This window comes from Acomys minous, assembly GCF_964271855.1.
Source record: "Acomys minous genome assembly, chromosome: 7".
Lineage (NCBI taxonomy): Eukaryota > Metazoa > Chordata > Mammalia > Rodentia > Muridae > Acomys > Acomys minous.
Genome location: NC_140488.1, coordinates 124,846,355 through 124,873,516, shown reverse-complemented (window position 1 = coordinate 124,873,516; position 27,162 = coordinate 124,846,355). Strand labels below are relative to the sequence as shown.

Genomic DNA, 27,162 nt, shown 5'->3' with positions numbered 1-27,162 from the left:
GAGTCACAGGAAGGACCAGCTCCTAAGTTATAAACCCGTACTTATATTTTTGGATAGGCATGCTAGTATACTGACCTGAAAAGTGAAATAATAAGCTGTCCTATAGGATAATTTTATTATTAGAAAATTTTACTGACAAAAAATCACAAACTTGAAATTATTTCTTTTATTTTTTGAGATTATAATAGAATGCCATTTGTTCCTTCCTTTTGTTCTCCTACAAAACTTCTTTCAAATTCATGGCCTCTTTTTTCATTGTTACTGGGTGCATGTATTTTTTTTCTTCAGTCAGTATGTTACCCATGTACATATCTTCAGGGCTGAGCATTTGGTATTGGATAATCAACTGGTGTACTCTTCCTTGGAGAAAACTATTTCGCTTACTTGCAGCATTCCTTAGTTGCCTATAGTTCTTTGTGCAGGGTTGGGGATCCTTGGGATTTTCCTTTTCAAAGTTAGTCACCAACTTTCTTAATGTAGCAGTTCAAACATAATTACACTGAAGTTTAGCACTAAGAAAAATTTAGAAGGAACCTATTTTTCAAGTCACTGTCATAACAAACTATTTATTAGTAAAAATTACTCTTAGTTAATGCTTATTTATGAAGTAGGGGGTATAAAAGATACTAATAAGGGCCAGCAAGATAGCTCAGTGGCTATGTAAGCCTGATGGCCTAAGCGTGATGCCTGGAACCCATAGTGGAAGGAGAGAACTGACTCTTAAATGTAGTTGACTTCTAATCTATACAAGAGGTATGGTACATGCATGCTTACACACACACACACACACACACACACACACACACACACACACACACACACACACAAACACACACTCAACCATATGTAACTTCAGTCCCAGGGCATCCAGTGACTTCTTCTAGTCTCCATGGGTACTAAGCATGTTCATGATGCGCATACATACATGCAACCTAAATATTCATATACATAAAATAAATCTTTTACAATTTGATTTTTTTTCGAGACAGGGTTTTTCTGTGAAGCTTTGACTGTCCTGGACTAACTTTGTAGACCAGGCTGGCCTCGAAGTCACAGCGATCCGCCTACCTCTGCCTCCCAAGTGCTGGGATTAAAGGCGTGTGCCACCAATTTGAAAAAAAGAGACAACACAACAACTAAACAAACAAAACACACTAATTAGATGGAAGAATTATGTCTCTTTCTATCTAATGAATAGAAGATAGTTCTAAAAATAAAACAAATCTCAACTCTCAAGTTATTCTTAGTAATTCTGAAAGTTAAGGAAAACTTTAGCTAGGCATAGTGGCACATGCCTGTAATCCCAGCACTCTGGGAGGCACAGCCTGACCTCCAAAGTGAGTCAAAGTGAGTCCAGGACAGTCAAGGCTATACAGAAAAATCCTATCTTGAAAAAGCAAAAAACAAAAAACAAAAAAACCCACAAAAAACCCAAAAAACAAAAACAAACCAAAAAACCCAAAAAACAAAAACAGAAAAGAAAACCTGTATTAAAAAAGTATTACTTATATTTTCCGTATCAAATGTATTTTTGAAAAGAATTTTAAAGTTATTTTTAGTATACAAAATAAATATTTCTAAAGATATCTGCTCATATTTGTCTTTGATAGAAAGTCAATTAATATTCTCAGCTATTAATGAGTATTTTAAACATCTTATTAAAACATAGTTTTAGTTTCAAAGAATCTAGAAAGCTGCTGGGAGTAGTGACATAAGTCTTTGATCCTAGTATTTAGGAGGCAGAGGCAAGCAGATCTCAATAATCTTTTGTGAAATAAAAACCAAACATATGTATCTTTATGAAAGATATACTTAAAATATAAGTTCACAACAATCAGGCTTTCACAGGAACATGTCCTTTATTTTCTGTCATAATACATAACTGTAACACCTTGAAGTAAGTAATATTCAAAACATTCAGTAAAATTCAGGTGTGGTTGTATACAACTACAACCGCATCACTTAGGAGATAGGAGGACTAGGAATTCAGGCCGTTTTTGCTACATACTCAGTTCACAGCCAGCCTGGGCTACATAAGACTGTAAAAGAAAGAAAATCCAAAAGTCTGAACTGAAAAGCAACAACAAAAAAGTGGTAATGATGATTTCTTTATATACTAAGAAGCAATAAATTGTATGGTTTATTTTTTTGCAAATTTAAAAATATTCATTTTATTATTTTATGTGTGTAAATATTTTGGTTGCATGTATGTGTGTGCACCATGTACATGCTTGGTACCCATGGAGACTAGAAGAGGGCACTGGATCCTCTGTGACGGGAGTTACAGATGGTTGTGAGCCTCCATGTGAGTGCGGGGACTCAAACCCAAGCCCTCTAGAAGAGTGACAGATGCTTTTAACTGATGAGCCAATTCTCCAGCCAAATATACTTTAATTTTTGAGATGTGTTTAGGCTATGTTGCATAGGCAGACCATGAACACCTGGACTTAAGTGATCTTCTCACCTTAGCTTTCTGAATACTGGGTCTACAGGTATGTACTACTGTGCATGGCAACTAACTTATACAGTTATAATGAGTGAATTAAATGACATGTGGTTCTCACTTCAATAAAACTATTTAAAATTATTTTTTATAGAGCAAGGCTCCTGCTTATATCCTTGGAAGAAGAAAAATAAAACAACTCCTGTATGTATATTTTAATAAATAATAACAGCTTCTTGATGAATGCCACTATAATAGCTGTGAAAAATTTGTTCAAGACACATTTAAAAATTGAAAATATAAGAATAAAATTTCTTTCTTTTCGAGATAGGATCTCTCTATGTAGCCCTGGCTGTCCTAAAACTTAGTACATATGCAGAGCATGATGGACTCAGAAATCCACCTAGCTCTGTCACCCAAGTGCTGGGAATAAAGGTGTGTGTACCATGTCCGGCTGAGAAGAGACTTTCAATAAACTATTTTGGAGAAAGGGTTAGCTCTGTACCATTCTTCATAGAGCTAAATAAAAGAAAGAAACAGTACAATTACAAGAAAAATATCATCATGAGATTGGAAAAATTCTTCTATCAATAAGTCTTGAGAGAAATTACAAGATTAGTTGGCCCAATGAGGAAAAAAATATGTACAGATTGAAACAATGAAAAAATACATTTGTGATATATATGAAAAGATTAAAGTCCTCTCTTTTTTCCTTTTTGTGATAAGGATTTTCTAGACTGGCTTCTTGGATATGTGCTCAAGTAATATTCTTGCCTCAGTTTCCCCAAGAGATGTGACTACATGAATGTTCAACTGTTCCTGCATAAGTGGTGGTAATTCTTAGTTTGGGGCTGGCAACATGACTCAGTGGGAAAAAGTATTTGCCACCAATCCTCAGGGCAGGGATGGTAGAAGGGGAAAACTGACTGCTGTTGGTACTTCTCTGATTTCCACATGTACGTCACTGTTTATGTGCACATTCATACAAAATAAAGAATTGAAGGCAATTCAATAACCCTTTTAACTTGTAAAGTTCTCTTTTAACTCAATGGGAAAAATGACATTCCAGAAAAAAAAATCAAGGCCATGGATAGAAAGCTCCTCAATACAAATTGTCAACCAATAGATTTTTAACCTCATTAAAAATCAAGGAATGTAAATGAAATCAGGAAAGCTGGGCAGTAGTAGCACACGCCTTTAATCCCAGTACTCAGGAGGCAGAGGCAGATGGATCTCGGAATTTGAGGCCTGCCTAGTCGACAGAGTGAGTTCTAGGACAGCCAAGGCTACACAGAGAAACCCTGTCTCAAAAACAAAGTAAATGAAATCAGGTTAATTGTACCGTTTAACAAACAGTTTAAAAGTTTAAGATCATACAGTGTTAGACATGTGAAACACAGTACTGTAATGAAGTGCTATGGAGACCTACAAAGTTACAACATTTTATGGCCTCCTTTATAACTACATCACATTGAATTCAACTTTAATAGCAAGGGTCTTACTTTTCTGGTTTTAAGTCTCTATAGATTATTCCCAGGCTATGCAGATGGTCTAAAGCAAGTGCAAGTTCAGCCAAGTAGAATTTGACGTCTTCTTCTGTGAACATCACCTAAAACAAAATATTTCTAATTTTACTTTCTCTTTATGTCTATGATTTTTATGTAAGGTTCTACCTAAGAGTTTAAATATTGAAACAATTTGTAAATATGTTAATCAGATATAGATTTAGTTACAATTTACTCTTGAAAAAATTTACAAAGTGATTTAATCCGTCAAGTATAATCACATGCTAAATGTTAACTATGCCCTGAAGCAGAAATGTTTTTAGCATATTAACATTTTAGAAAAGAAAAATGATCTTGAGAATAAATGCAGATTTGTCAGTATCAACTATTAAGGACAGTTATTGCTATATTATCAATTCTGAAAAACTATGAAAGCAGGAGAGTTAAGGTAAGTTTTTCACACGGATAATACTGTTCTCGGTATACATTCAAAAGATAAGGAAATAATTCTTTTTGACTCAGTGTCTTGAATTAAAGAATTTTGTGCTACAACAGAAAATATGATACATACAATATTGAAATAACAAAGTTTTAACTAAAATAGGATGAGTGAAAAAAATTAAAATTAGACAATTTAATTATATACCTCTTTGGATAAGCGTGTAAACAAATCTCCTCCCCTGAGAAAATCCAAAATAAGGTACAACTTCCCTTCAGTTTGAAAAGCTGAATGAAGAAACAAAATTTTTGTTTAAACCATTGTAGTTTACTTTTTAGGCTTATATGAAATCAATTCATTCACAAATGAATATTATTTTTAACAAGTAAGTGATATCAAAAATCTAAGCTTATTTCTTTTACATGCTTCTTTCTTTTTTAAAAAAAATTTTACTTATTTATTTATTGTTATATATACAGTACTCTGCCTGCATGTACACCTGCAGGCCAGAAGAGGGCATCAGATCACATTATAGATGGTTATGAGCCACTATGTGGTTGCTGGGAATTGAACTCAGGAGCCCAGGAAGAGGAGTCAGTCAGTGCTCTTAACCACTAAGCTATCTCTCCAGCTCCATACATGCTTGTTTCTACACAGAAGAAAACATTGATTCTCTTAGTTTCCACAAAGAAATGTCAAATACAGCATCTTATGGAATAAAGTTTTCTACAGGCAAAAGGCCCTCAAGAATGCTACCATGCTAAACATGTTATTAGTAAGGAAAACTCACACCAGAAAAATATTTATTTAACCATAAACTAAAATACAGAAGTATGCTACAGGGTTAGGTTGGTTAGACCCAAGGACATTGAAAGAGAATTCTAGGCTTTTACACACTGAGAAGTAGCATTTGGCTTTCAGAGAAAAATAAAAATAAATGGTAGAAGTTTTAGGATGTTGATACTGGACCTCTTTCTTGCCTTCAGTTTGGGCTAACACATAAGGACCATAAAATGCTAGTGTAATGTTATATATTTTAGTGTATCTGAATATACTCGGGGGGAGGTGGAATTGAGGGAAAGGGATAAAGTGAGAAGTAGTTTAAAACTTACCATAATGCAATTTGACAATGAAAGGATGATTGACTTCTACCAAGATATCACGCTCCATTTTTGTCCGAACACGGTCTCGAACTATAAAAGATTGCACACATGAAACAATGCAAGTATTTTTCAAAGATAATATTAAAAGAAATTATTTTTAGATCCCAATTCAAGTTAAATTTTGCTTATGTACATAAATATGAATTTTTATTCCTGTTGAATTTTAAAAATAAGTTTACTACATTAGAAAATCAAAAGTAACTGTGTATTTATAAACTATGTTTTAGGTTAAAAATATATAAGACATTAGGTTTAGAACCATTTTAGTTGAAGTTGTGGAAAATGTCAAAAACCATGCAAATGCTTGCCTAAAAAAAAGGTAAATCATGAAATATTAAACCCAAAAATCCTGAAATAGGTTTCAGTATTTTACTAACCCTATTGTCTCAACAAATGTTCACTATAAAATGTGGCAGGCATGGTAAAGGGTAGATATATCTCAAGAGGTCTTTTTTGAGAGAGGAAGAGAAGAGAGAAGAGGGGTAGACTGGAAATATACAGTTCAAAGAGCCAAAGGTTTTTTTTTTTCTTTTTTAAATTAAAAAGATAGGTATTCAAATTTGCATAATTGTTAGTAAATTACTTATTTCAACTCTCTGGAACTTCAGTTACCTTTCAGATATAAAATTGGGTAACCCTGCTACACTTTTGAAGAATTTGTGATTACTTGGATAACGTTAATAACCAAAGCCCAGTGTGTAAGAGATAGTCAAGCAATGGACACACTCATTATTATATCAAAAAGCAGTAGTGAGCGTATGACTAAGAGGAAATTTATTACCAGTGATAAAGTATTACTGGAGTTCAGAGAAAGGCAAGATGAGTTTTTCCTTGTATAGGAAGACTAGAAATGTAGAAGAGGAGGCAGGGTTAGGATACAAACTTTAAGACTGGACAGTGGGATTTTCCAGTAGGATGGGTTCTAAAAGAGACCAAATATGGAGGACCAACACCTAGAGACATGGAAGTATAAATGATGAGTTGGAAGGAACTATATATGTCACTGTGGAAACAGAGGTTTATTGTACAGGGAAGATTCAGATTCATGATAAATCGAAATGCTGGGAAGAATCTGGATTTGTGGCAAAACTTTTCTAGGAAAAAAGCATTTTCTGATCAAAGCTTATAAGCTAGGCACTAGAGCTAGAAGTATATCCAAAGGCTGAGAATATAGGGGGATGAGAACTAAATAAATGACCAGAAAGCCTTCTGAAAGTCAGGTGTAGTGGCATGTGTCTATAAGCACAGCATTTTGGAGGTGGAGGCAGGAACATTAGTTGTTTAATGCTATCTTTTAGCTCTGTGGTGAGTTTGAGACCAGCCTGGGCTATACCAAACTTTGTCCCCCAAAATGAAACTAAACCAAAACAGCAACAACTTTCAATATTTATGTTAGTGATTAGCACAAAAACAAAGATGAGGGGGAGGCAAGGGTAAACTTGAGTTGATTTTATCTTCAATTTAAGGGAACCACATATATTAAAAAGAAAAACACAGCAATAAGACTCCTGGGGAAAACAAACAAGTAAGGTCCAGTAAGAGGCGGCTTAGTGGTTAAAGATGCTTATTACTAGGCCTGATATCCTCACTTTGAATACTAGGAACCATATGGTGGAAAGTCATCTCAGTCATCCTCAGAGTTCTACACTTACCCCTGGCACAGCCCCCACCACACTCCAAAATAAACATGTAATAACATTAAAAAATATTGTTTTCTCCATCCTATCCTACACTCAACTGAAAGTAATGAGCTGGCAGAAGGAATTAATTCCTCCTGGTGGCTATGAAGCTCTGCCTTTTTAATTGACACATTCAGCTAATATATCAAATTCATTATCAATCTATAATTTCATTTTCTTGTCATCCTTATTGTATCTAACCGGCCCTGTTTATTTTTATGTGAATGAACCTTATCATAAAGGCGGGATAATTTTTCTATTCTAGCCTATTCTAAATTTTTTCTTAACCACGGTTAACTATATCACCCCATCACCTCGAAGTTGAATTCTAAATTTCATCATTTAAATACACTCCTTTGTTTAATGAGTAGTAAACACACCTACATATCCATTGCATGTACCCTTTCCACTATTCTTCTACAATGGGCACATTTTAAAAAATATTTTATTAATGTATTCAGATTACAACTCAATTGTTATAATGGACAGTTTTTTCTTGCTTATTTATTTATTTATTTATTTATTTATTTAATTTATTCATATTACATCTCGATTGTTAGCCCATCCCTTGTATCCTCCTATTCCTCCCTCCCTCCCACTTCCCCCTTCTCCCCTCCCCTATGACTGTGACTGAGGGGGATTTCCTCCCCCTGTATATGCTCTTAGAATTTCGAGTCTCTTCTTGGTAACGTGCTATCCTTCTTCTGAGTGCCACCAGGCCTCCCCATCCAGGGGACGTGGTCAGAAAAGGGGCACCAGAGTCCGTGTGAGAGTCAGATCTCACTCTCCACTCAACGGTGGAGAATATCATGTTCGTCGGCCAGGTCTTGGTAGGGGTTCAAAGTTTACTGCCTATATTCTCCTTGGCTGGTGCCTTAGTTTGAGGAGGACCCCAGGACCCAGATCTGCCTGTCATAAAGTTCTTCTTGTAGGTTTCCAGGACCCTCTGGATCCTTCTATTTCCCCATTCTTCCATGCTACTCTCACCTAAAGTCTCAATAGGATGTCCTCTCCTCTGACCCACTTTGCTGGTAAGTAAAGTTTTTCATGGGACGTATCCCTTGGGCTAGTGTCTTGATATAAGTGAGTATATACCGTTTCTCTCTTTCTTATTCTGGGTGAACTCATTCATTATAATAACTTCTAGATCAATCCATTTGAACGGACAGTTTTTTAAAGCCAGTCTTTTGTAGCCTGTGGTGGCCTTGACCTGTACATCCCTGCCTCTACCTCCCGAGTTCTGGAGTTACAGGAGGGTCCCACCATGCTCAGCAAAAGAAGACTCATTTAGGACTGTAGAACAACAGCTTAGCAGTTACGCAACTAACTACGTGAGTCCCCTTGGTCAAATAATTTACTTACGTAGGTGTTTCCTTTTCTGTAAGAATGAATGGCTAGCACAAGACATTTTTTTTTCTATTTAGGATTGTCATGTTAGAGCTTTTTATATATCATTAACAAATTTCTTTGTTTTTTCAACAGAATTATAACACTGTGACCTGGCTCCTTTTCTTGATATAAAAAAAAATCATCCCATCATCAAGAATTTTGGCTAGTCACACATTTTATTTTGTTTCAAAAATTGAAGATGATTATTTCTTTACTTATTTGTGTGTAATGTGAATGTGTGTGTTTATGTGCATGTGTGTCCTGAAGCTTGAGGTATAGGAAGTTGTGAGTTGCCAGACATGGGTTCTGGGGACCAATCTCCAGTCTTCTGGAAGAACAGTGAGCTCTTTACAGCTGAATCATCTCTCTAGCCCCATGTTTTATCTTTACTAGCATATATTTATTATATAAATAATGGGTTTTCTCATGAAATTTTCATACATGTAATACATTTTGATTATATTCATTACTCTATTACCCCCTTTTTTCTCGGTGTAGCCTTGGCTGTCCTAGACTCGCTTATGTAGACCAGGCTGGCCTCGAATTCACAGTGATTCACCTGCCTCTGCCTTCAGAATGCTAGGATTAAAGGCATGTGCCACCTTGCCTGGCTCTCTATTACCCTATTTTGTCCCTTCTTCTCCCAACATCTTCCCAAATAGTCTCCAGAAAGCATGCTTTTAAAAAAACCAGTTAACTTCTAAACCTTAAAGTGTTGATGCTTATTCAAGACGGCAAAGCGAGATTTATCTGACAGTTATTAGATTTAAATCTCCTTGACTTGAATATGAGTGAATAAGAAGAAATGCTGTTTGTATTTCTAGAGCTATATATAGAAAACTGTTTCAAGTAATGATGCATGGAAAGTGTTTTAGGCTGACAGACTACTCTAATAGAACAAAATTCCCCATTAAATTGAGCTAATGTCATTAACTTCTAGTTGACCCCACTTAGTTTATTTAGTAGGAACTTTGAAATGCAAAGAGATGTCTGGGTAAACATGGGTGTTTTGTTAATTATTTCTAAAACTCCACCAAAATTGATAGAAAAATGATGGCAACAAGCTCTTATCTGCAAGGGCTACATTTTCAGATTCTTTATGGGTGCCTAAAACCACTGAAATACTAACCAGACAGACATACATCTATGACAGCCACCCTGGCATTCCCCAGTGATAGCTCAGTCTTTTGTTGTTGTTGTTGTTGTTTTGGTTTTTTGAGACAGGGTCTCTCTGTGTAGCCTTGGCTGTTCTGGACTCGCTTTGTTAAACCAGGCTGGCCTCGAACTCACAGGGCTCCTCCTGTCTGCCTCCCAAGCGCTGGGATTAAAGGCCTAATATTTACTCATTAGGCACAGTAAAAATAAACAAAAACAAATAATAAAGTTCTTTGAATGTGTTCTCATTCTCAGTCTCTTTCCTTCTCTCAAAATATCTTACTGAAATTTCAACTTTTCACTTAAAAGAAGTATTTTATGGCTTCTCTTTGGCATGTCTGAATTACTGACATCTTTAATTTTATGTTTTGGAGCAATTATTAAGATAAGTTTCACTTGAAATTTCCTAAAAAACAAGAGGCAAAAATGAAAAATCAAAACAAAATAAAAGCCAAACCCTAGGAAGGATACAAATAATAGAAGTGAAGGAAGCATCCAGAACACACAGCATGTACAAAGACTAAGTGTTACAAAATAAAGATACATAGAAAAAGCTTTCAAAAACTTGAAAATATGACTTCCTAGCTTCAAAGGATCCACCTCACATTTGGGATGCTGAAATTTTACACCATTAACTGAAAGATTCTACTTCATAAATTTCGGGACACAATGGTAAAGATGATTTAATCCCTAGCCTTCTTGATACGGAAAGCTGCTTTCATACAAAGGACTGGCAAACTGAATGGCAATGACCTTCATCACTGGAACACACGAGAAGGAAGAAGACAATGGAAGCAGTATTTTCCAACATCTGAGGATTTATTTGTGTACCACACTCATGCAGTTCTTGTGGAGGCCAGAAGAGGGCAGTTGGAGCCCTTGGAACTAGAAGTGGAGTTACAAACAGTAGTTGAACTGTCTTGTGGATACTGGGAATTGAACTTAGATCCCCTGGAAGAGTAGCAAGTGCTCAACGACATTTTATTTTAATCACATCTTCAATTACTTATTATGCCATGATTTTATGAACATTCATTTTAATATCTATGCAATTTTTATCTAATTACTGTAAATGTTTCTGTGAATATTTTCAAGTATAGGAAATTATCTTATGAGGCTATTTCCTCAAGTTAATTCAGCAGCATTAATAACAGCTTTGAACTTATTTGGTTTTTTTGTTTGTTTGTTCTTGTTTTTTTTTTTCTTGAGACAGGGTTTCTCTGTGCAGCCTTGGCTATCTTGGACTCTGTTAGACCAAGCTGGCCTTGAACTCACAGTGATCTGCCTGTCTCTGCCTCACAACTTTGAACTTATATCAAAACTGCTTTCCAATGATGCTGCCATCATGAAATAACTCACCATTTAAATATGCATATTACTTAATAGGCATTTCTATTTTAAGCATTATTCATCATTTCCTCAAAGATTTAAAAAATATTTTATTTTATTGCTTTTCAGTGTATATGGGCCTTTTGCCTGCTTGTATGTTTCTGCATCTCTTTTGTGTGCTTAGTGCTTAGCAAGGTCAGAAAGGGCAGTGGAGCTTCTGGGACTGGAGTTACAGATAGCTGTGAGCCACCATGTTGTGTGCTGGGAACTGAAACTGTGTCCTCTGGAAGAGCAGTCAGCATATTTGGCCACAGAACCATCTCTCTAGCCCCTCCTCAAAAGCTTTATTTTCCTAAGTAAATTTTACTTGAAGTATTTTACATAAGGCTGTAGTAGTATGTCTTACCAACTCCTAACTTCACCATTACATTTTACATTTATTAACTGCAATTGTACTGCAAGAAAGAGATTACTTTTCTTCATTAATTTATGGATTAACTACATATTCTAATTTAATAAGCTATAAACTATTAATATTTCTAATTATTGCAGTGGTCAAACTACCCCACCGTTAGCCAGTAGGAGCACCTCAGACAATTCTGTATGTGTATTGTTTTTTATTTAAGAGTGTGTGTATGTGCATATGTGTGTGTGGGTTATATGCATATATGTGTGTATGTCTATGTATATTGGTAGGCCAGAGGAAGCTGTCAGATGTCTGTCTCTACTACTCTTTGCTTTATTACCTTAAAACAGGATCTGTCACTGAACCTATAGCTAGCAAAATCCAGATATCCTTCAGTCTCTGCCCCAAACTGTTGAGGTTACAGGCATGTGTGTGGCCACACTGGGTTTTATGTGAGTGCTGGGATCTCATCATGGGTCCTTACACTTTCCTAACAAGTGCTTACAAACTAATCCATCTTTCCAGTACCCCAACTTCTTACAGTAATACAATATTTGAGGCATACATTTTTCTGTTCCCCATTCAACTATTTTACATGATATGAAAGGTTAATTAAAAAATATTTATGGAGCCGGGAGCACCACTGAAAGCAGTTGAAGAGAAGGAAACAGGAAGGGAGCCTACCATAGAGGTCCTCTGAAAGACTCTACCCAGTGGGGGATCAGACAGATGCTGAGACTCACAACCAAACTCCGGGGCTGAAAGTGCAGGGAGACTTATGGAAGAGTTAGGGATATAAGGACCTGGAGAGGATAGTAGCTCCACAAGGAGACCAATTGGAGCCAACACATCTGGATGGTGTGTGTGTGTGTGTGTGTGTGCGCACGCGCGCTCGCACATATATGTGCTGCAGAGACTGATGTACCAACCAAGGACATTGAGAGGACCTAGACCCTTTGCTCAGATGTAGTAGATAGGCAGCACAGTCTCCTTGTGGGCCCCCTAATATGGGTAGTCATGGACTCTCTGGCCCCCACATGTTGATCACTTCCCCCTGGCAGAGCGACTTTGCCAGGCCACAGAGGAAGAGGGTCCAGGCAGTCTAGATGAGACTTGATAGCTGGGGGTCAGATGATAGGGGAGAAGGACTTTCTCTTTCTGAGAACTAGGGGAGGCAGGGAAGGGAGATGAGGGAGGAAGGGTGGGACAGCAGGGAACGAGGGAGGGGGCTACAATTGGGTTGTAAAGTGAACAATCTAAATATAAAAAATGTATGTGCACAGAAACATTTTGTATGTAAGTCTGGGTACCATATGTGTGCTTGGTATCTGAGGAGACTAGAAAAGGGCATCAGATCCCTAGGACTGGAGTTACAGCTGCTTGTGAGCCACTAGATGATTGCTAGGAATAGAACCCAGACTCTCTGCAAGAGTAGCCACTGGTCTTAACCACTGAATCCTCTCTGCAGTCTCTAAAAGTTTTTTTATTGTCAATTTACTTGTTGAAATTTATACATATTCTAAGTTTTTTTTTTATACTAAATAATTATAAGATTTAGATAGAATGAAATTTGTTATGGTGTAAGACTCAAGAGAAGACACTAATTGTTTTTCAAGTATTTAAAAAACAACCTGTGAAACCATTATTCATTTCCCACTGCTGTACTTACTGGCTTTAGCATACAGAATAGCAGGTACTCAGTACTTGAGAAAGATATAATAAGACTTAACACATATTGCAGTATTTATATTCCTCCAAATTATCAATGTTGTAAATAAGCTTTAATATTAGACAGAGCTGTTCCCCTCTTACTTTTCTTTTTCAAAATACTCTTTAAGGGATGTTTTTCAAACAAAAATTTGCCTCATTTTGAGAAGTTTTATGAACAACTCAACTGGAATCTGAATGCTGAGCTGATTAGTTAGAAAGATCAAGTAGTACAGGATCAACAGCTTTCTCTCATAGGAATTGGGATTTATTTCCTTTTTAGATATCTTAGAATTCCAGTTTTATAATTTTCCTCCGATACTATGTATAACATATACCTTAAAAACATGAAACATCTCTTGCTTTTGTGACCCAACGGTCAGCATTCCACCTATGTGAGTTCTTAACCTGTGATTCAGGAGTATAAAGTTGAAAAGGCAGCGATGAAAAAGGTAGAGTGCTGAAAAACTTTAGTTACCTTGTTCTAGCAAGAATCAAACATGTGGTAATGTCAGAAGTGAAGATTGTATAGGATAAAAAATGTATTCAGGAAAAGGAGCAAGGCAATGAAAGCAAGGGAGGATGTTTTTGTAGAACATGGTGAAATATTTTGGCTTGATGATATTATAATATCCACATTGAGTGACTGGGAATACCAGAATAATAAATGATCAATTCAAATATTCTCTTGGGTATTTTAATGCTTTATGAATTACATGTACATTTAAGAGGAAAAAAAAAACCTTATGACATTAGGAATCTAAACCATCTAGAACCTAAAGATGTGGCAAAATAAGCAATATCATTAAATAAAAGGAAGATTTAAGTACTTTAAAATCTATGTGTACCTATTCTGATTGTCTTTTTACCCATCAGATGCATATCCTAAATTACATTTTTAAAATAATTAGACTCAGAAACTTGTTTGGAGATCAGAGGTCAAGATGACAAAACGCTAAAAAATGAAAGCTATTTGCATCTAAGTAATTAGTATATTTTCCAATAATAGTCAAATAATTATTTGAAGATGAATCAAACCTAATTTTAACCTTTTCAACCTCTAGTTGCCTAAAGCCAAAGATGAACTGATAGCCCTTCTTTTCTAACAGGGCATGCCTTGTTCTGAACAGTAATGTGACTCTTAGCCCAGTAGGAAAAAGTCACTAAAAGTCAGTCTAAATTTAAAGCTGTTAACAGGAGTCAATTCGACATGTTAGAAAGTGGCCTCAGGATCACGTGAACTCTATGGATATCTTTTAGTTTGTTTAGGTTACATGAACATGGCAGATAGCAGCAGCAGCAGCACTTACCTTTCAGCGTGGCCTTCTTTAATACCTTCATGGCATAAAGCTGTCTAGCATCAGAGCCTGAGATTTTTTTAACTAAGAAAACCTATATTTAAAGGACAGAAAATAAGTGTTACAAAACATCACAAACCATATTCTTTTATTACAGCAAGACCCCATTATAGAGATATATTCTAATATATTATAGATGCATTTGTCTAAGATATTGCTATTAATATGAGTTATAAACAGTAGTTATAGATTGACATTTCAATATAAATGAAGTTTTTTTTTCATTTTATTGTTTGCCAATTCCTAAGGAGCATGTAATATACAGAATAAGACAAAAAAGTCAACTATGAATATAATAGCTAGAGAAGAGCTCAACATGTTCAAAGTATACCAAAGGAGATGGTGGTTCTGCTTTATCAAAACAAAGTTCTTCTGAGTCTCTCAATTTTTCTGGGTGCTGGGGGTTTAACTTTGGGTCTGATTCACACTAGGCAAAGATTCTATCTACTACCAAGCTATAGCCCCAGCTCCATGCCACTATTCCTTATCTCTTTCTTTTTTAAAAATTACATTCACTTTCTCTATTACCTTCTTTCCATCTTCCCCTTCCTAAGTTGTCTATTTTCATCTCATTTTTAAGGTGACCCAATGAGTTTAATTGGGGATGCTTATAGGAGCATGGAGTGGCTATACCTCTAAAGAAAATGGCCCTCCGTTCCTGATGCTTGCTCAGGAAGTGACTCCTCATGGAAGGTGGCCCTTCTGAGTTACCCCCATCAAAATTATTATACTGTGCATCTTGTGCCAGACTTCTGTTGAGACCATTATTCACCACTGATGAAGAGTCGTTTATGTGTATGGAAAGTATAGAAACATCTATCTCACTGCTGGAGAGAGAATAATTTAGAACATTGTTAACGAAGGACCCTAATGAAATATTTAATGTAACACTACCTCTTCACTTTTTTACCAGCAAGTCATCATATATATCAAAATATGAAGAACAAGGCCAAAGATCATTAACTAACATCTTCAATTTTGGTATATTTGAAGATATTTTGAAAAAGAGTGTGGGGTTCAGGCAAAATAAATAAGATGTGCTTTAAATATTTCATTGTTGTGCTGATACAAACACTATTACTACATCATACTCATTGTGACTTTTATATTCTTGACCTTTTCCACCAAGCCTTACAGAGACCTGCTAATATCAGAGAGAGAGAGAGAGAGGGAGAGAGAGAGAGAGAGCGCATGTGGTATATGATAGAGAAGGGCGTTGGGTGTCCTTCTCTATCCTTCTCCACCTCATTCCTTTGAGACAGAATCTCTCACTGAACTTGGAGCTATTCTGTTAGCCAGAGAGCCCTAGTGACTTTCCTATCTCTGCCCTACACAGTGCTGGGATCACAGGTGCAGAGAGCCACACTTGGTTTTTTACATTGATGATTTGGATTTGAATTCAGGCCCTCACGCCTCTGCAACAAGTGCTTTTACTTTCTGAGTTATTTCTCTAGCTTCTGGACTTGAATTTTCATCTGCCCCTACTACCTATTCTTTCAAATCAATCAGGTTTTTTGTTGTCGTTGTTTGTTTATTTCTGAGACTGGGTCTTACTCTGTATAGCCCAGGCTGGTGTGAAATGCAGTATAATTTGCCAGCCTGAGCCTCCTAACTGCTGGAAATTATAGATGCGAGCCATCACCATTGACTGAAAGCATTGTTTTTGAGCTGCTAAGGGAGGATTTACGTTAGGGTCAGTGTTTAATTATCCAACTTACATACTATGCAATTACCACAAAGATATCAAAATAAGTTATCCAACTGATTTTCAGGCAAGGCAAATTCTTTTCTTTTTTAGTTTTAAAACTTTAATTTTTTTAATTTAATCAATTTACAGCCTGGTTTCAGTCCCCTCCCACCTCTTCTCCCAGCCTTGCCCTCATGCCCCCTCCTCCCATCCTATCCTCTCCTTCTCATAGAAGGGGATGCCTCTAAGGGATATCAACCCACCCTGGCACCTCCAATCACAGCAGAAATAAGGGCATCCTCTCCCACTGAGGCCAGACAAGGCAGCTCAGCTAATTTTTACTGTTTTGAGAAATCGTACAAAGACAATGAGTAATGAAATCAAATGAAAAGCACCACATCTCACATCGACCCCCAGAGGCATACTTGCTGTCAGCACTAAGCCCTCCTTTAGTCAGTTATGGAGAACCGCTCTAGGAGAAGAAAAGCATTCTAATATGGGTGGTTCTCAAGTAGACTGCTATTAAATTGTTAAAGGCAATCAGATATTAGTAATAACTATGAATAGAAATAAATTCTAATTGGGTAGAGCGCATTAGGAGATTGCCCCACGGACGTCTTTATTCCATTCTAAAAGGAAAGTTCGTGTGGCCTCTAAACTTGTTTCAGTTCTTTAAAGCATCTTAATGACTTTCAGCACTTAATTTCCACAGTGCTTTCAGAAGCATCTGCAGTGCAGCATCATGACAATCTGGGGAGTCAGGCTTACTAAACAATGCCAGTTTATAGTTGCCCAAATCAGGGCTTAGAAAAGTCAAACCATTTGCCTGGTGTCACACTGGGACATGATCTAGGTCAGATACGCATTTCTGGGTTCCTGATCATGGAATTCTTTAACTGTTTGCTTAAGCCAGTGAGCTGCCAAGCTCAGCGAGAGCAGCAGGAGTCCTCACTTGCCCACCCAGCTATTACAGGCGCTGACAGGTCATCCCTGCTTCCTTGGTTTACACTGGCCTTTAAGGATGAGTAAGAAAGAAGACACCCTATTTCAACGTTTGCTATTTATAGTGAGGCACTTAAAGTACTTTTACAGAAATAAAGGGAGAAGCATTCTAATTCCTTGGAACTTAAATATTGTGTTCCCTGAAATCTAATGCATAAAAATAAACCCATCTATTTGGGTTTGTTGAACAGTATGGTAATACAGTTAATGCCAGATATTATGTTTGGCCTTATATTATTTAATCCTTACCACTATCCTATGAGGTCAGCACTATGACTCATTAATATTTTTCAGAATTAGATACTAGTCACTGTGCTACTCATGGAACCTCTAGCCAAGTGGGAGAGAGGGACAAGCAATTTTACAAGTAAGTAACTGCAACAGAAAAAAGTGTCAAACAGTAGAGGTATATAATGATCTTAGAGGATATAACAAAGGAGAATGACAAGTAAGTTGGCAGGGAAGCCTCTGAGATATCAGGCACAACAAGAGCTAACCAGTTGAAGAAGGCGTTGGTCCAAAATAAAGGCCAATGGGGTCAGAACACAGTTGCAAAGTATATAGATTGATATTTTGGAGGTAGCTAGGAGGTCAGACTGAGGAGCTCCTCTTCAATGTTATGAAATTGTCCTTATCATAAAAACAAAGATAGGCAGCTGAGGAGTTAAAGGGGGAAGTCTAACAGTGCTGTGCTGGTTCTCGTGTACATAATTGAGGTTAAGAAAAAAATGAGAAGATACTTTCATATGACTCTTTGAATAGAGCCGAGAATGATAGTGGCACCATATTCTAGAGAGTTGGCATAGGATCTGGAGCATAGGATCTGTATGATTTCAAAATTGTTTACTAAATCAACAGAGCCTGGTGACAGGTCACATACATGGTGGGGCTTGGGGGTGGAAAAGGAAAGGGAGGAAGGAGCATATTTGAAAAAGATGTTATGAATGCCTCCCCAGTCTCTGGCTTGTTTAACTGGATGCCATTCATAGTGACAGAGAAAAATGAAATAGGATGAGCTTGGGGGTGGGCAAGATTATGAGTTTGTCACAGATACACCAAGCATAAGATACCTTTGAGGTATAAATGGGGTGAGGAGTAGCTGCAGAAGGAGTTCAGAACTTGGAGGAAAAATTTAGGTTGGAAATACAAATCTGTGATGTTAGCAGCATGTGAGTTACAATTAGTATAGAAACATAGAGAAAACCAACTAGTGAGGAGCACAAGAACATGGCTATTTAGAATAAAATAGAAATAAACTTCTGTATTTAATGATATGCTAAAACAGGGAAACAGGGCTCTAAGAGATTAAGTAACAGTGATAAGCAGAAGAAAACAGTGAGTTCAGTCTAACTTAAGAGTTTAAATTTATAACCATTGTGTTTTGCTGGTTACTGAGTCTATATTTGGAATAAAAGTATGCTCTGTGTTTAAAAGTGGCTAAACAACCATAACAAATTATCTGTGTTAGCAAAGAGCTGCTAACCATCCCAGTAAAATACACAAGAGAGATCATCTGATGCCACTTTGATGCTTACAGAGCACGATATCTTCCAACATGTTCATATAGACAGGTGGTAAGGAGTTAGTGTACTGTCAAAGTTATGTGCAATCTCAGATTTTTTTTTTTTTGCTGAGAATCTGTCTAGAAAAATCAAGTGGTAGCATATTGGTAAGTAGAGGCAGGAGGACTATTGGGAGTTCAAGCCTAGTGTGGGTTAGAGGGAGTGTCTTAAAACAACAATAACTGCAACAATATCAACAAAAAGAGGAAAGTGTATGAGGGGATAGCTTGTGTTTTTAATCATTTCAAAAACAGGAGAGCTGGGAATACAACTTACTGATAATGTGCTTGCTCACCATGCCCTGAAGACCTAAGCTCAACCTTCCCATCATGTACACAAAACAAAAACCAACCCCTCCATGCACCCAGCAGCATGACGAGAAATGACACAGTCTTAAAATAAGTTTAGTAAGGTTTCTACTGCAGTTCTGAATAATTTTATCCATCTTTTCTATACTTATTAATAGTAAAAATATAAAAAAGGAAAACATTGCTGGTAAAAATACTAGTAGCATTTCATAAAAATATTTCTGTTTTCCAATATGATAAAACATCCACGAATTCTAAAAATCAGCTCTTTTGAGAAAATTTCTCACTGTAGATTGGCCTTGAATTCACTATATCACCCAATCTGGCTTCAGATTCATGGCAAGCATCCTGTTCCATCCTGCCATTTGCAGGAATTATAAGCCCAAGACATTAATTCCTTTTAACTCTGAAATCTTTTAAACTTGCATTCAGTTTCTCTCATTAATTCATTCATTCACTTATTTTTAAGATAGGGTCTCATGAAGCTTAGGTTGGCCTCAAATTTTCTGTGATTCTTCTGCCTCCACCTCTTGAGTGCTGAAATTATAGGCTTGTGATATCAGGTCCTGTTTTCCTTGCAACTTTTTTTGTTTTGTTTTTGACACAGTGTCTCTATGAAAGAGCAACAACCATTCTTAATAACTGAATCATTAGTCCTGGCTGTCCTGGAAGTTGCTATGTAGATTAGGCTGCTCTTGAACTCACAGAGATCCTCCTATTTCTCCCTCCTGAGTACTGGGATTAAAGGCATGTGCCATTATGCCTCCTTGTAATTTTAAAAATCTAAACCTTATGGCCTATGTCTTTATTTAAGGCATATATATACATTTTGTTATTTATAAAATTACATATATATGCATGCAAATGCCTCTGCAGAGGAGAGAGGAGGGTGCCAGAGCACTTGAAGCTAGTTGGAGTTACAAGTAGTTGTGAGATGGTCAATTAGGGTGCTGGGAGCCAAACCCTGGTCTTCTAAAGGAGCAGCACACATTCTTAATGACCGAATCATCTCTCCAGCCCTATCTGTCATATCTATATTTATTTTACTGGATACATAACTTTTCTTATGGGGCATAGTGTGACAATTTGATAAATCTATTCAATGTATAATGACCACATCTGAGTAATTAGTACTTTTCTATCTTTAGACAGTTGTGGTGGTACATACCTGTAATTCTAGGAGGACTCAGAAGACTGAGGCAGGAGGATTGTGTGTTCAAGGCCTGCCTGGGTTACATAGTAGGAGTCTATGCTTCCCAAAACATTAATTTTCTTTGTGCTGAGAAGCTTTAGACTTCTCTTGTAGTTCTTAATAAAATATATAATGAATTGTTGTTAGCTATAGTCATGCTATTGTGCTACAGAACACTAGATCCTATTTCTTCTATGGATCTAATTTTGGTTGGCTACATAGCTATTATCTAGCCTCCCTCTAATCTTAGTCTTGGGTGATTAGTGTTTTACTATCCATTTTTACAGACTTTCTATAAACTTTGCTTATAGCATGTAGTTATGACTTACCTTTCCAAATGATCCCTGCCCTAACACTTTTAAAAGCTCAAACTGGGAAGGATCTGCCTTTTCATGTCCTTCCTTCACATGATGTGTGATTGCGATTTCTTTGATACTGCCTTCCTCCTGTTAAGGTAAATATAAAGAAACAACACATTGTTAGAATGACTCTCTCATTAGGAATCAAATAATCTTAACTTAGTACAGCATATTAAAAACTCTCAAATTAATATACAGAAATATTCTTTACTGACTTATCAAGTTAATAGAAAATACACATGCAATTATATTTTCTAGTTAAATGTTAGAGAATGAATGTTAGGCCATATTAGCTTCTGTATGATATTAGCACTAATTATTTGCAGGTCTTCATTCTTTCTATTGGAAATAATTAGAACAGTTTTTAGGGGAACAAAAGTGAGTGAGATCTGACAAAGAAGCCAAATCTATTCAACGGAAAAAGGATAGCATCTTCAACAAATGGTGCTGGTCTAACTGGATGTCTACTTGTAAAAAGATGCAAGTAGATCCATACTTATCACCATGCACAAAACTCAAGTCCAAGTGGATTAAAGACCCCAACATAAAATCAGACACACTAAATCTGTTAGAAGAAAAAGTGGGGAACAGTCTGGAGCTCATTGGCACAGGAGACAACTTCCTGAACAGAACACTAACAGCCCAGGCATTAATGTCAACAATTAATAAATGTGACCTCAAGAGGCTGAGAAGTTTCTGTAAGGTAGGAGACACTGTCAACAGAAGAAAATGACAGCCTACAGACTGGGAAAAGATCTTCACCAACCCTACATCTGACAAAGGGCTAATATCCAAAATATAGAAAGAGCTCAAGAGATTAAACACCACTAAACCAAATAACCCTCTTAAGAAATGGGGCTCAGAACTAAACAGAGAATTCTCAACAGAAGAATATCGAATGGCTGAGAAACACTTAAAGAAATGCTCAAACTACAGTACCAACCAAGGTCAATGCGTGCGGTAAACCTAGAACCCCTATCCAGACTAGCCAATGGACACCACATTCTCCACAGTTCTGTGGAGAACAGGGACTGACTCGGACATGAACTCTGGTGCCCCCCCTATTTGACCACTTCCCCTTGGTGGGGAGACCTGGTGACACTCAGAGAAGAGTAAGCAGGCTACCAGGAAGAGACTTGATAGGCTGTGATCTTATAGTGGGGGGACAAGGTCCCCTTCTGTCACAGACCTAGGGGAGGGGAATAGGATGAAAGAGGGATGGAGGGGAAATGGAAAGATACAAGTGAGGGGATAACAAATGAGATGTAATCTGAATAAATTACTTAATTTTTTAAAAAAAAGTATGTGAGATCATCTGAAAATACCAGATTAGAGTAGAATAGTGTGTCTGGCATGTGACTATTATCAGGTGGAACAAATGCCATACATATGAAAGTCCTGGTTGTTGGGGAGAGGGACTGAAAACTGTTCTGGGGGTAAACATACAGTTCCATCCTTCATACAGCTGTCTAAGAAACCATACTTGGAGTGGAATGGGAAAAGTAGAGTAAAGTTTTATGTTTGACATTGCTAAGATACTTCCTGTTCACAAAGGAGAGAAAGGGCTATTGACTCTGATCAGAAAAGTTTTAATATTTGGATACAGAAATTAAACAGGCGTGAGGGAGGTGACTGTTTTACAAAATAAAACTGAAAAATCTTTGGTTCAAGGAAGAATATTCTGAGATAGTGTCTTATAATGTAGGCCAAGCCGGCCTCCAACTTGCAGGCAATCCCTCTGCCTTAGTTTTCCCAGTGCTGGCCTTGAACTTGTGCTAAATCTCTTTGCCTCAGCCTCCTAAATTCTGCAAACAGGCATGAGCCATTACGCTTGGCTTTAACTAGTCATCCATTTCTTGCTCAGTTGCCTCAGTAGCACATCCTTAGTAATAAAATGATTATTAGAGAACCAATATTTATATGTGCAATGATTCATAAATTATATAGACATAAAATAAGTTATCTTCTTCTCATACCCAAAGTGCCATCACATTGCATTTTAAAGACTAATGATGGATTGTAAACTTGACTCATGGATACAAATTCCTTGGTTGGATTCTAGCATGTATCAGTTAGTTTCTATACAATCTAGCAGTTATTTATGTTCTTAAAGCATATGGTTATGATGAACTCTACATTTTATTATTGATTTTTCTTGGATAATTGGGATGTTATTTAATCCAGCTACAATATTTTTGCACTTTATAGTCCACAGCAAATACCTGCTACAATGCCTTTTACAAGGATGTAATATAAACGAGGAATAGCTCCTGAATCATAAGCATTTAGCAGACTACAACAAGCAAACAGGATCAAAGCTTGCTGTTAAAGTGTAAGCTACAATCAGGGAATGGATCTCAGAATAAACACTGGTTACTATTCTCATCTTTGATGGCTACCCTTTCTTTCCTCTCATGTCAATTAAGCCACTAAAAATGCAGGCTCCCTTTGATCTCTTCATTCAATAAATACATACTGAAATACCAGTTACATATCAAGTACAGTGCTTGGAAGACCTTTCACCCTTTCTTCTACCATTGCCAATAGTATCATGCAGATGTAACCCTTTAATCTTTCCTGTAGAAAACTGACTGGGAACGGGTATGGGTGTGCATGCAGAATACCTCATCCTGCCTATGTCTAGTTCATCTTTCTTGATACATTCTCTGAAAAGTATTCAGCTCCAGTTATATGACCAGATTACTCAAACACCTCTTTAAGTTCTCCCAAATTCATATACTGCTTCACTTTGGCATTTGAGGTCCTTTGCAATATGGCTTCAACCTATTTCTTTATTATACAATAGTCTTTTGTCAGCTTCATATTTATTTTCACACTTTAATAATTTAGTATGTATGTGTGTGACTCTCTGCATGTGAATGAGCAAGTGTGTAGGGGCTCAAGGGGTCTCCTAGAGCTGGAGTCATATGCAGTTGAGAGACATCTTGATGTGGATTCTGAAAATCTGTAAGAACAGCAAATGCTCTTAACACTGAGCCACCTTCTCTAGCCCCAGATATATTTCTTATTCCCTAATTTTTCATTTATAAATCAAAGTAATACATACACACAGATAACAAATCAGATAGTGGCAGGACAGCTTATGGTGAAAAGCAGCTTTTCACTGTTACCTAGGCTTTTATACTTACTTATAAATGAGACAGAGCCTGTCTTTGTAGCCCTGGCTGGCCTGGAACTCTATATAGATCAGGCTGGCCCAAGCTCAAGAGATCCACCTGCCTCTGCATTCTTAGTAATGGTATTAAAGGCATGTGTCATCATGCATTGCTCAACAAAGATTTTAAAAGCAATTAGTTTTGCATTTACTTTGATAATTTATTTATTTCTTTTTTTTACTTTGATAATTTATTAAACTTAAGATATCTAATGACTTAAAATAAGACAAAGGCTCACTTATATCTCTTACTTCTTTAAATACCTTCTTTTCTACTGTTTGATAATTATATTACTTTTATTTAAACTCTTATTTTCCTATTTTTGAATAGAATCTTAACTCCCTACTTTATGAATGCCAATAGTGCCCATGTATTTTCTAACTTTTCCCTGCCTGGTGGTAGCTGTTTGTACATTGCTAAGCCCACTAAGAAAACTACTGCTCTGCACCAGGAACACTTAAACATGGCTACAACTCAAGCTCTATGGAGGCTGAGGCATGAGGAGCAGTTAAAAGTCAGCCTGAGCTAAGATGTGTGTTGTGTGCACTCTTGTGTGTTTGTATGCTGAGAGAGAATACCAATGCTGTGTTTTCTGCTTTGCAATTTAACAAGCACTCTCTATAGCTCAATCCTAACTAAGTTAAGTCCCTACACAACAGCACTGACATTGCAAGTGCATACAGGAGACTTTTTTTCATATGTGTCTCTAAGAGTGATTCTCAGGCCAATCCAAGGGGACTTCTTTACTGGCTGAATCTACTATTTTCTGCCTCCTTCTTTTAAGATTATCTCCTATAATTTCCTATGAAAGACTAAATAGAAGAAAAAATTTCAGCTTCCTAAGACAGGGTCTTGCTATGTAGCCCAGGCTGGTCTCAAATTCACAATCTTACCTCAGCCTCCCGAGTGCTTATAAGTGTATGGCTATGCCCTGCCAGAAGAATAATCTTGTCATTATTTTGTCTTCATAGTTGTAAAGTTTGGCTTGGTGTCAAATTTCAGGCTGAAAATACTTTTGATTTGGAAATTTGATGCCATTTGTACACTGCCTTCGAGCAACTGTGTTGCTTACAATACAGGTGATGCTAACTTGGTCATACTTTATAGATGACCTTTTAAAGTCACATTTTATAGTCAATATATTTTGGTACATTTCCAGTCCCCCAACTTTTTCCACTTCTTCTTCACCTCCCTACCCACCCAACTTCACTTTCTGTCTCTTGCTCAAAATGAATGAATAAATAAATAAACATAAAACAAAAAGTCAAGACCAATCAAGAAAAAAACACCAACAAAACAACAAAATACCAAAAGGAAACAAAAAGTACACATACAAAAAGCATGGAGTTACTGGACATTGTGGTGTATACCTTTAATCTCAGCACTTGGGAGATAGAGGTAGGCAGATCTCTGTGTGAGTTCAAGGCTAGCCTGGTGTACAAAGCAAGTCCAGGAGAGTCAGGGCTATTATACAGAGAAACCCAGTTAAAAAAAACAACCAAATAAACAACCCCCCCCCAAAAAAACACATGGAGTTTGTTTTGTGCTAGGCAACTATTCCTAGGCATTGGGCCTGCCCTGTAGTGTGGCTAAGGTACCCAGAGATACTCCGTGGTTTTTCCTTTCCCAGCAGGTGTTGATTATGACCTGTTTCTTGGTTAAGAATGAGACTTTATGTCTAATTCCTATTCTCTGTGCAAGGATTAAAAAAATTTTGTAAGTATAAGTGTTTTCTCTGCATGTATGTCTGTGTACCATGTGTTCATTTGGTGCTCATGGAGTCCAGAAGAGGATGTGTGATCCCATGAACAGATGTCTGTAAGTCGCCATGTGGGTGCTGAGAATCCAACCTGAACTTTCATAATCACTGAGCCATCTTTCCAGCCTTTGATGTATTTAACATTTGTATCTGGTGTGTGTGTGTGTGTGTGTGTGTGTGTGTGTGTGTGTGTGTGTGTGTGTGTGTGTGTGTGTGTGTGAGAGAGAGAGAGAGAGAGAGAGAGAGAGAGAGAGAGAGAGAGAGAGAGAGAGAGAGAGAGAGAGAGAGAACATGTAGGGACAACTCTGTGGAACGGGTTATCTCCTTCTACCATGTTGGTCTCTGGGACTGAACTCAGGTAACCAAGATTGACAGCAAATGCTCTCACCCCCCACTAAGATATTTTGCTAGCTTCTATTATTTATTTACTTACAACTTTTTTGAGACAGGGTCTTCTCACTATATAACTTGGCTGGCCTGGAGTTCAATAAATAGACCATTATGGCTTCAAACTTACAGAAATCCACCTTACTTTGCCTCTTGAGTATGTAACCCTTTTACCTTTTTTTTTTTTTTTAAAGATTCTCCTTTGCCCTTACTTTTTTGAAACTACACTAATAAGATAGAAAACACTTTTTCTCAGAATATTAGATGCTTTTATCATCCATCAATTCTTTATCTCTGTGGAGAATTCTAATATCTAACAATTTCCTTCCAATCATTTTTCAGGGCCTTTATTTTTACAACTTCCCTTTGGGTTGGGTTTGGAATTATATATTTTAATCTCTTATATCTCTCCTTTCTGAGAAATGTTCTTGACTATGTTCCCACTTTTATATTGAAAAATTTAAGACAAGGTCTCACTGTGTAGTCCTGGCGGCCCTGGAACTCACTATGTAGGCCAGGCTGGCCCCAAACTCACAGAAATTGTCTGCCTCTGCCTCCTGAGTGCTGGGATTATAGGTGTACACAATCACATCTAGTTTTATGTGGTAGGCCTACCCTAGTGTATGACGTTTTAAGTGATACATAAGTACTTTTGCCACCATACACACACAAATCCTTATGTTGTGCACCTAAAACTCCTATAAATTTTCTAATGCTATTTTTTCTATTTTCCAAATTATGTTTATTTGTTAAGCAAAGATTTTATGATAGTCAAAATGGGCTAGTAATGAATCTGTCACAATTCATTATCATTTTTAAAACTTCCCTGACATTTGTCATCAATAGCTTAAGGATACTGAACACCTTGTACTAATATTAAAGGCCATCAGGTTCATTTGTAGTCTTTAAAGCTCAACCTTATTAACTTATTAACCTTTTCAAGCCAGGTATGGTGGCTACACTTTTAATCTCAGCCCTGGGATTCAGAGGCAGGTGGACCTATAAAGCACGTCTACAAACCCTGGTATACAAAGCAAGTTCTAGGACCGCCAGGACTAAGCAGGGAAACCCTGTCTCAAAAAAAAAAATCCTTTTCAAGCTCAGAGGGGAAAATGTAATCGTGATCTTAAAATGTAAAAAGAAGTAAAGAAAAGGTA

The 27,162-nt window shown here is 36.9% G+C and overlaps 1 protein-coding gene across 6 annotated transcripts in view; it reads right to left on the bottom strand.

Annotated features, from left to right (window-relative positions):
• RPS6KA3 (ribosomal protein S6 kinase A3) overlaps positions 1–27,162 on the bottom strand; it is a 111,066-nt gene that overhangs the window by 36,004 nt on the left and 47,900 nt on the right. For all 6 annotated transcript variants that reach the window (XM_084791156.1, XM_084791155.1, XM_084791158.1 and 3 more), the window contains 5 exons: positions 20,654–20,770; positions 14,526–14,607; positions 5,500–5,580; positions 4,595–4,674; positions 3,946–4,052 (listed from right to left, as the gene is read on the bottom strand). In XM_084791156.1, the coding sequence (XP_084647282.1) occupies positions 3,946–4,052; positions 4,595–4,674; positions 5,500–5,580; positions 14,526–14,607; positions 20,654–20,770 (467 nt within the window). The remainder of the gene's footprint in view (positions 1–3,945; positions 4,053–4,594; positions 4,675–5,499; positions 5,581–14,525; positions 14,608–20,653; positions 20,771–27,162) is intronic.